This window comes from Triticum dicoccoides, chromosome 2A (assembly GCF_002162155.2).
Source record: "Triticum dicoccoides isolate Atlit2015 ecotype Zavitan chromosome 2A, WEW_v2.0, whole genome shotgun sequence".
Lineage (NCBI taxonomy): Eukaryota > Viridiplantae > Streptophyta > Magnoliopsida > Poales > Poaceae > Triticum > Triticum dicoccoides.
This window is the reverse complement of record NC_041382.1, coordinates 694,305,712-694,315,429: the sequence shown is the minus strand read 5'-3', so window position 1 is coordinate 694,315,429 and position 9,718 is coordinate 694,305,712. Positions and strand designations below refer to the sequence as shown.

Here is a 9,718-nt window from a genome sequence, read left to right as displayed (position 1 = left end):
CTCAAATAGGTCAAACTCGCAAATTTGACAAACATGAGGACAAAAATGTATAAGAAATAAGTTGGGACACCAGATGTAACCATGCAACAATTTAAGGTTCTAAAAACATTTTGTTTCACAACATTGCTATACGGACGACAAAATCAGACAACTCATGAACGACAGTGATAATCTGGCCGCACACATGCATGCCCACAGCGGTGCAACGGCAGTTGGATTTGTTGTCGTCCACACATTGTCCATGTTTTGTCATAGAGCAGTTTCGTTTCTTTCGTCTTCTAATTTGACAGACAAATTTGCATGAGAAACATGCTGGACACCAAACACAATGACAAGTCATGTCGCTTCTTGCCAAGTACAGTACGCCCTCTATGTAAAGTTGCAACTTCCAAAACCTGCCATGGAAAAACAGAGTATGTCGCCGTGTAATAATTAGAGACAAGATCGATCCAGCTGAAATACTTGGCGTAGAAGAAGAAGAGGAGGAAGAAGTCTTACTTGGGTCAACGGTGGTGACGACGCCGGTGCGACCGAAGTCGCAGTCGAACGCGTGCTGCCCGTTGCTCCGAAAATAGAGGTTCATGGCGTACGCCGCGTGGGCCTGGACCGTGTCCGGCTCGTAGCAGCGCCCGCCCGGCCGTATCGGACCACAGTCCATGCCCCCTCCGCACACGAAGTCGATGTTCTCCTGCAGCACCGCCGCGTCCGCTGCCGGCGTCGGCACGCACCAGTGCCGACCGCCCGAGTCCGCCGCTCCTGCGTCTGGCACCGGCGCCGGCGCCGCCGGTGTTACCTTGGAGCTCACCGGCCCAACGGACTGCACGCACGCAATGTGGCTAGTTAACATCACCGTGAGAAAGAGCGGAGTGTAGAACCGATGGTGGCACGAATGAATTACCTCCGGAGCGGTGAGGATCCCGGCGTCGTAGATCGGCGTCATGTCGGCGTGGAACAGGCCGAAGTGATGCTCGGACATCGGGCCGGGCTTCAGGTTCTCGTCGAAGAGGGAGAAGATGGAGACCTCGAAGGTGCGGTTGGGCATGAGCGGCGTGCCCACGCCGGACCCGAGGTGGCGGATGGCGTTCCTGTTGTAGTCCCCGGCGTGGTCCGCGCCCGCGCCGACCTCCCAGTCCTCCCCGGCCCACGGCCACCCGGTCTCGGCCACGACGACGTCGACGTCACCAAAGCCGAGCCGCTCCATCGCCGAGTGCACGGCGTCGAGCTGCGCGTCCAGCGCGTTGGTGTACACCAGCCCGGTGCCGGCGTCCGTGACGCCCTCGGCGCCCACCCTGAACAGCGCGAAGTCGAGCCCCGCGTCGCTGGTGAGGCCGTAGAACGGGTACGCGTTCACCATGAAGGGCGCGCCCGTCGCGCGCAGGAAGGCGAGGAGCGGCTTGACGACGGCGGCGTCGTACCCCTCACGGAACCGCGCGGCGGACGGCGGCGTGGACACGGCGAGGACGCCGAGGGAGTGCGCGGCGGAGACCTTGATCTGCCGGTGCAGCGACGTGGCGAGCAGGGCCGCGTGCAGGTTCTGCATGGCCGGCACGAGGCAGAGCAGCAGCGTGCGGTTGGCCTGCGAGATGACGTCGCGGCCCACGAGGATCCGCGACACGTTGGTCCCGGCCGCCGCGTGGGGCGCGACGCTGTCGCGCACCCACTGCCGAGCGAAGGCGACGCTGTCGGCGACGCGCGGCACGAGGGCGTTCGGGACGGTGACGTCCACGGCGAGGCCCATGCCGGCGAAGGCGCGCAGGGCGAGCGGGTCGGCGTTCAGGAGCCTGACGCGGTCGAGGACGGTGCCGCGGGCGAGGAACCGCGCGACGTCGGCCGGCGGCGGGAGGCTCGTCGCCCGCCTGCCGTAGGTGACGCCGATGCCGGCCGCGTCCGCCGCGGCGATCGACGACAGCAGGAGGATCAACATCGGCGCGTGCATCGTCGTCGACTACCGTATGCCGCTTCAGTTCAGCAGCAGTAGTCGAGTGATGTGTGAAGAAATCGGGGAGAGATCCTTTTATCAACAAAGAAAGACGAGCAGTGTGCAGTTACTAGTAGCACTGAGGAGTGATTTGCACTGTGGTTATTTACTTATTTCTGGAGTATGGCTTGAGAGGGTTGCTAACCGAACAAGATTCTTTTCTTTGGCTCTGAGCTATACGCATGAACATGTTCTTTCCTTGGCTCTCTATTTTGTTCTACCTTGCGATGCATGCTAGCTTTGTCCCTTTCTTGACGCACACTGCGAATTGACGCTGACAATTCCGATGGGAGATGAAGATTCCCACACAGCAACCGTGCCTATCACAATGGAGAGAATGACTAGAAAGCAAGATACTATTTTTGAAAGACCATCGGCGTGTCAGTTGCATGGTCCTATCCCACAGCTCGAAATGAAGTTGAATTTCTCTTCATTTGCGGAATATACCTTCCCCTCGCACAAAGTGACTATGGAAAGCCTTCCTCCCCTCGGTCTTCGCGACCGAGCCTATGAATTCGCATCCCTTCTACTTGCCGCTCTGATGGCCAATGTCAGGGTGGGAATCCTGATGCCTCGGCTTCGGCTATTAGATTGATTAGGGTTTTAGTCCTCGCAGGATCTACGCTAGGACAGATGGCAGCACTTTTTCTTCGAGTCAGTCTTACAGACTCCAATCCTCCTTCAAGTTCGTTCATCGGAATGGATTAAGCAGACCTTCGGTGTAGAGTCCTGCTACCTCCTCGGGGTGCTGAAGTTAGGTTTTTACTTGTGCATACGCGAAGACGAGATTTGGTGTCATATTTCTTTTAGATCAATTCAAGGTTTTAATGTCGATGACTATGGCTTTTGTGGTGTCGATCCTTGCACGTGCACGAGACTTCAACACCTCGTTGTAATTTTTATAATGTTTGAGATGCTTTGTACTTTCGGTAAACTTTTATAATCGATCAGAGGTCTTTTCATGAATAGTGAAAAAAAGAAATACACCACTCTTTTTCTCTACAACGGACGATTGACTATTTCACATTGAACAGTAAATTATGGCACTTGCGAGGATTCAGAACTAGAAAGGGTTCAGAAATGCACGTTGAGAGCATGTACAGCTGGATCCATCAAATATCACCCCTCAAACGTCTGTGAACACGTTAGGATGCGTCCGCAGACAACACTTGGTCACCCCTCAAATGTTTGCGTCCACAACCGTATCCCTCATACCAAATCCTCTAATCCATTCATTCCCATGCAAACACACGCACACACACACGCACACGCACACACACACACACACGCACGCGCGCGCGTAGTTTCAGTAGTTCATCATACATGCCATCGGACTACCGAAAATTGGCATGTTAGAGTTATGGAGAAACTTCATTCATGCCTGCCAGTGTCCTTACCCTTCCTTGTCCTTTTTGTCCCCGTAGCGCTTGAAGATGCAATACGGGTCAAGGAAGATTTGCTCGCTCCTGAAGCTATAGGGGTTGGATGCGGCACCCTCATCCCCATCCTCCTCATCCGCACAGAGCAGCTCATAGAGGCCACAGATAGCCTAGCTTTGCTCCAGTGCGAAGGCACACGCGGCCCGGGCTTGTCGCTTCACCCAAATGCGGGCACGAGCGTCTTCGATAGCCCTGGCCTCCGAACCCTTGTGCGGGCGGGGAAGCACGACTTCGATGGCGTTCCACGCCTTGCTCCTTGCACGGCGGGCACATCGGTCCTCGGTCGCAGTCTTGCTACCGCACCTTGGGCATTGCATCCGAGGCAGTGGGGCAGTGCTTGCGTTTACCTTGGGCTAGGATTTGGACGACATCGCGAGGATGACCCACCGTAGGGGTTTTGCGACCAGCCCGGGAAAGGCCAGTGCGGAGCGCCTGTACTGCCACAAGTTCTGGAGCCTCCGCGGTTGGCCGCCTTGAGCTGCCAGCGCCCACTTGCATGGAAGCAATGTGGAGCCTCCACGGTTGGCCGCCTTGAGCTGCCAGCGCCCACTTGCATGGAAGCAATGGATTCCCATCAGAAGGATTGAATGGCGGAACGCGGGGTAAATTTGGTAAATTTGTTTCCTCCTGGGATCATTGAAGAGCCAAGTGGACGAAGTTTCCGGACTCGAATCCTTTGCCCGCCATGCCGGAGATGAGCTATGATTGGATTGGAGGGGGGCAGGGAGGAAGTGGAGTGGCAAGCGGCTATGGCTCGGGGTGGGCCAGGTTATGCTGGGTCTGACATGATGGACGCGTTAGGCCTTCTAATAATTGCCCTCATAGATATGCGGGGTTTAAAGGATGCGGAACAGCCCGAATAGGATGGTTTGAAGGGTTGCGTTGATTCTGTGACTGATCAATGATCGGGTGAAAGGTTTTTGATCAGTTCGCCCCGGGAAGGCGTGGGATGCTCAGAATTCTGTCAAAAAAAAAAGTCCAACCGTCAGAAGCCCGACTATGAGGAAAGACGTCAAGCCACAAACACCTAATCTACTGCAGATCAGAAAATTCAACATTAGCAAGGAAAAGGAAGAATATTCAAATAGGGTATATGTACATAGCGAGGTAGATCAATGGTGGTCTGATAACGAAGACATTGTGGCGTACGCCAAATAGGTTCATCTTAGAGCGAAATGGTGGTTCAACAATATCCTAGATACGTAACTGACAAGCACACTGCTTATTTCTCAGTACTCGATAGTTACCAAACGAGCAACAATTGCAACATCCTATACAGCTAAAGAGCTCTCATTTCCTCTGCCTTCAAAACGAAACACTCATTTGCTTGGTGGTAGTAGCAGTAGTAGCGTTGCAAAATTCAGCAGAACACGGCCAGCCTCAGTGGTATCCGATCGGCGCCGGGGTGGCCTTCAGCTGCATACCCTGGTAGTACACGTCCTGCACGGCACAATCGACAAGACCAAATCAGCATGCATCATCAGAAGTTCAGAACCAATCCACATAAACAGATGAGCATGGACTGGCCAGGAAATGGGGTCAGGATTGACTTGCTGATCTTGTGGGATTTGGAAGGATGCGTACCGATGCGAAGTGGTTGACGTCGCGGTGGTGAGCCTCGTCGGCGCGGACCACGGTGACCACGTCCTTGAGGGTGGCGTTGGCAGGGAGGCGCCAGTAGTCGATGGCGATGGCAGGGGCGGGGACGTTGTCGATCTTGCCGTCGTCGAGGTCCTTGAGGAACTCGGTGTAGGAGTGGACGGCCTCCTCCTCGAGGTACCCGACGACGCGGTGTGCGAACTTGGGCGAGATGAGGTAGCCGAAGAAATAGGCGTTGAAGAAGACGCCCTGGACGGCGATGACGAGGGCGCGCTCGTACCACCTCGGCTGCGCCACCTCCATGAAGGTCATGAGGTGCATGCGCTCGTTCTCGGCCTCCTCCAGCAGCGCGCGGATCCAGCCGCCGCTCTGCTCGAAGCGCCGGAGGGAGCGCAGGTGCAGGAGCATGCCGCCCACCATCCCCGGCACGGCGGCAACAGTCTCCAGCATCATTGCGCGGCAGCCGTACCTCCTCTGCATCCAATTTGAAGGGTCAGCTTCAGATCATGATGAACTTCAAAATACAGAGTGGAGATCAAGATGATACAGCTTGTGCAAAAATCATGATAAACAGATGCTTTAATAAAGTAAAGTACATGGCAAAACAAATGGCATCCTCTCTGGTGCTTTAATCAATAATAAAATGTCCGATGTAGTAGCATGTCAAGGTCGCCATGTTATTTGTGTTTCCAGTTCCTAATGTTTGCTGACAGTCTATAATCTGTCGATACTTCCATCCACTGTCAGCGGATTTCTCCAGCACGCGATTATCCACAGTAATCTGATGCAGAATATAAAACACCCATCCCCACGAACGAACGATTAGGTAAAAAATACTCGGGATGACGGCTTGGGTCCGCGTTCTAAATAGCAAGTCCAAACGCCGTCTCCCCGGAAAGCAGGGGGGAACAGAATCAAAAGCGTGACAGGGACCATGCTACATCCGTCACCCACGAGGCCATGACACGCAAAGACGCAGACACCGCCGATCGTGCTGTCTTCGGCGAAACGGGTTGGACTAAAAAACACGGAACGAACCATCCGGCGGTTGTGGCGGCCGGTGAGGCGCGCGTACCTGGAAGAAGATGTCGGTGGGGAAGCGCAGGGACTTGACGGTGTAGTAGGCGATCTTGTCGAGCATCGTGTTGGGCACGTGGTGCTTGGTCAGATCGATCGACGTGTCAGCGGTGTACGTCTCCCATGGCTGCGGCGGGCAACAAAACCAACCAATCAATCACAGACGGCGGCGGCGCAGCAAGGAAATAAAATAACAGCGCCAATCGACCGCGTACGCGCTCCGATCTGGCGACCCGTCGCCGGCGACGGAACCGAAACGGGAAAAGCAGAGCAGAGGAAGCAAGGGAAGAGCGTACCCTGAAGCAAGACCACTTCCACTCGGTGCCGTCCTCGCGCACCAGCTTCTTCGACTGCTCGATCCCCCAGTAGCTGCTGATGGCCACCTCCTTCTTCTCCCCGTCGCCCTTGGCCGCCTCCGCCTTGACCCCCTTGGCCGCCTCATCCTTGACCTGCGAGGCCGCGGAGGTGGACATCATCCGCACCCACGCGCCCTCACCTCCACCGAGGGCGGTCCTGGCCGCCGGGGACGCGGTGGTGGCGAAGAGGCGGCCGGCGCCGGCGCCGGCGCGGCGGAGGAGGACCGATCCGGCCATCCGGGAGCTCATCTGGGCGCCGAGGAACGCCTCCGCGAATCACAATCCGGGACGGGCCGTCGTTTGATGCTGACGCACGCTTGCCCTTGTTGCTGCGGTGGGTGGTTGGGGTGGGGTTGGGGGGTTGCGGGTTGCGAATGGAAGGGTCTTTTGGCCGAGGGATTTTATATCGGGAAGGAGGAGCGATGGCGGAGGCGGCGAGGGCAGGGGTGGGGCCGCGGCGTCAGTGGCGGGGGGGCCGTGCCTGCCTCCCGGGGATCCCAGAAACTGAGGAGGCCTTTTCTTCTCCTCCAAGTCGATCGATCGCATTAATTTTGGTCGTTGCGATTTTCTTCCCCCCCTTTTTCCCCCCTTCCGCGTGGAGACGGCCTGTGACCACTGGCATCCAACGAGAGGCTCACGTGTTCGCGGCTTTGCGACCGGACTGGCGTGCGTGTGATGCCTAGGCGGGACACGAATTACGCCTCGTGGTTAGCCATGTAAGCACTCGTTTTAACTTCAATTTAATTTAATTTTGAAGTTTGTTTATTTTGCGGGCATTTTTTTATATTGTACGTATTTTTTTAGGCCAGTGGCTGCTAAGGGATTACTTTACTTTAAGCTTGCAAAAGTGAACGTATTCAATTTGTGACGGTGTGCCTCCACTCATGGAGTTTGGTTAGTGGTAGAATATAATATGTGAGACAGTGTCATGCACAATGAACGACGATTTTTTTTGAAAAAACTAATTGTTATTTTTTTAAACCGGGAAAGGGATCATCGAAGCCTGGCTGTACAATCAGGTTCTGAAGTAGTTCTCGTAGGAGAGGAATATTCTGTTTAGCACCCTTTCACACTTGGCGGGTACGTGCAGCCGTTTATCTTTATCACGGTTGGCAAATATCTGGCGAAAAGGAAACAAAGCGAAATGAGAGATGTGTTCCGGCAGATGCCCATCCATCCATCCCAATATTTACTTGTGGACCAAGAAAGAACCCGTCAAACGGGGCAACCGCTATTAATAGATCCATATAATCTCTAACAGCTAACACAGCACCGGAACGTGACCAAATACGGCCCTCCTGTCCTGCGTGAGCTAACTACTGTAGCAGCTAGAAGCATCTGGGATCTTGCTTTGCTTGGGAATAGCAATCATCTTTGGTGGCCTTGTGCTTGCCATGCTTGTGTTTCTTCTAAGATTGTAACACACTTGTGCCATCAGTTGGATGTGTTGGCTCTTGCTTCCTTTTTGTTCTCTCGGTTATTTTCACCGTGGTTTGACTCGTTCGACCATGCTAGCCAGTTTGTGATTGGCAAAATGGAAAATGCATAGTGAAATTTTGGATTTTGTTTGATTGTGAAATTTGAGATGCACGGTACAAATCCCGTGATTACAAAATTGTGACTATTTGATCATCGGCGCCCCGCTTCGAGGTTTCCATCTCAAACTCAACCAATGCCAACCCATCACATCACGCTCTGGTCTCCTCTCCGGCGAGCGACCAACCTACCTTCAAGACGACGACGACAACGAGAAAGCTTCCTCATCGGAGACCTTCAGGAAGTACGGGCTTCGCATGTTAGGCCTTGGCTCTTGGGGGTGATTTCAACATAATTACATCCACCGCTGGTAAGAACAACCACTGCATGAATTGTTGTGTCAGGCATTGCTTCCGGTTGTTCATCGTGGATGAGGAACTTCGTGACCTCTGTCTTCATGGGCGCCGCTATACTTGGCCGAACGAGCGCGATCATCCACGCTCTTTCGGAACGATCGCGTTCTCTTCGCATCCTATTGGGAAGTCCTCACCTGCATTTTGCCCGATGTGCTGTCGCTCCTCTGGTGCATCGGATAACTGCCCGCTCTTTTGTGGATTGAACGGCTCGCTTCCACTTTGAGCACTTCTGGCCGCAGCTCGAGGGCTTCCTAGAAGCCATCTTCAAAGCATGGCAATCGGTGACCCCGTACCCCGACCATTTCCGCCACCTCTATTCGCGTCTTCTGGCCACTCCTCGCCCACTCCAGAGCTGGAGCGCCTGCACCATCGACAACGTCACCCTTCATCTAAAGGCCGCCCGTAAGGTTATCGCTTGCTTCGGCGCCGTGCAAGACCTTCGGCTGCTCTCTGCCTTTGAAATCTGGCTCAGCCGCAAGCACAAGGTTGTGTACCTTGGGCTGGCACGCCTCGACCGATCCATTACCTTCCTTCATTTCTTTTGGCTCATGAATGGAAAGATTACCTCTCGCCTGCCATCATTTGCATGCCTCGCACAGGATACAAAAGAACCACATATTCTCTCTCAAGGTGGGGGATGCTTTCGTCTCGAAACTGGATGATCTGGCAGGGCTGCATATGACCACCTCACCAACATCCGTAGCACCGTCGACGTGCATGATTTCACCATTAATCTGGCCAAGATCCATCATGTTACGTTCGATCTTTCCAAACTAGGCACCCCTTTTCTAAGGATGAGATCTGGGTGGCAGTGAAGTCTCTTCCTGCCGGCAAGGTGCCCGACCCCAATGGATTCTTGGCAGTTGTTGGACCATGATCAAGGCCAATGTCTGTGCGTCCTTTGATAAGCTATACACTCTAAACGGGAGGGGTTTCCAGAAGCTCAATGAGGCTGTCATTACTTTGCTGCCCAAGAAGCCGCATCCTGAGTCCCTTCATGATTTTTGGCCGAACCTCTTTGCCAAGCTTTCGTGAAAGTGCTCTCACTTCGCCTCATGCCCTAGCTTAGGGCAATGGTCGCTGAACGTTACATCCACGATAACTTGTTGGTGCAATAGACTCTGCGCCTCCTACACAACCTGAAGTTGTCGTGGATGCTGCTCAAGCTTAATATTGTGTGTGCTTTTGATTCAGTTTTGTGGGCCTTCCACGTCGACACCTTGGTGCATCTCGGATTTGGTCATTGCTTTATAGCAATCTTTTGGTCTACTAGACAAAAAAAAAATGTTTGCTCTACAGGTTTTGGTATGCTGTTGGAGCCGATTTTTTGCCCCCAAAAGAAGAAAAACTGTTTTTTGTTTACATGGTGTTTTTTTG

The 9,718-nt window shown here is 53.9% G+C and overlaps 2 protein-coding genes across 2 annotated transcripts; both read right to left on the bottom strand.

Annotated features, from left to right (window-relative positions):
* Positions 1-69: 69 nt before the first annotated feature.
* On the bottom strand, positions 70-2,030 carry LOC119351923 (glucan endo-1,3-beta-glucosidase-like). Its single transcript, XM_037618695.1, has 3 exons — positions 899-2,030; positions 499-817; positions 70-395 (listed from the first exon to the last, which is right to left on the bottom strand). Exons 1-3 carry the CDS (start codon positions 1,934-1,936, stop codon positions 370-372), a joined length of 1,383 nt encoding a protein of 460 aa, XP_037474592.1. The 5' UTR covers positions 1,937-2,030; the 3' UTR covers positions 70-369.
* A 2,437-nt stretch (positions 2,031-4,467) lies between these two features.
* On the bottom strand, positions 4,468-6,809 carry LOC119356327 (ubiquinol oxidase 1a, mitochondrial-like). The gene is made up of 4 exons (XM_037623274.1): positions 6,390-6,809; positions 6,092-6,220; positions 5,002-5,490; positions 4,468-4,857 (listed from the first exon to the last, which is right to left on the bottom strand). Exons 1-4 carry the CDS (start codon positions 6,696-6,698, stop codon positions 4,798-4,800), a joined length of 987 nt encoding a protein of 328 aa, XP_037479171.1. The 5' UTR covers positions 6,699-6,809; the 3' UTR covers positions 4,468-4,797.
* Positions 6,810-9,718: the final 2,909 nt, after the last annotated feature.

Coding starts and splice junctions, on each gene's coding strand:
- LOC119351923 (XM_037618695.1), bottom strand. CDS start 1,936: ATGCACGCGCCGATGTTGATCCTCCTGCTGTCGTCGATCGCCGCGGCG. Junction 818..898: donor GGATCCTCACCGCTCCGGAG/GTAATTCATTCG, acceptor GCGTGCGTGCAG/TCCGTTGGGCCGGTGAGCTC. Junction 396..498: donor CGTCACCACCGTTGACCCAA/GTAAGACTTCTT, acceptor TTTCCATGGCAG/GTTTTGGAAGTTGCAACTTT.
- LOC119356327 (XM_037623274.1), bottom strand. CDS start 6,698: ATGAGCTCCCGGATGGCCGGATCGGTCCTCCTCCGCCGCGCCGGCGCC. Junction 6,221..6,389: donor GGAAGTGGTCTTGCTTCAGG/GTACGCTCTTCC, acceptor TGCCCGCCGCAG/CCATGGGAGACGTACACCGC. Junction 4,858..5,001: donor ACGTCAACCACTTCGCATCG/GTACGCATCCTT, acceptor TGTGCCGTGCAG/GACGTGTACTACCAGGGTAT.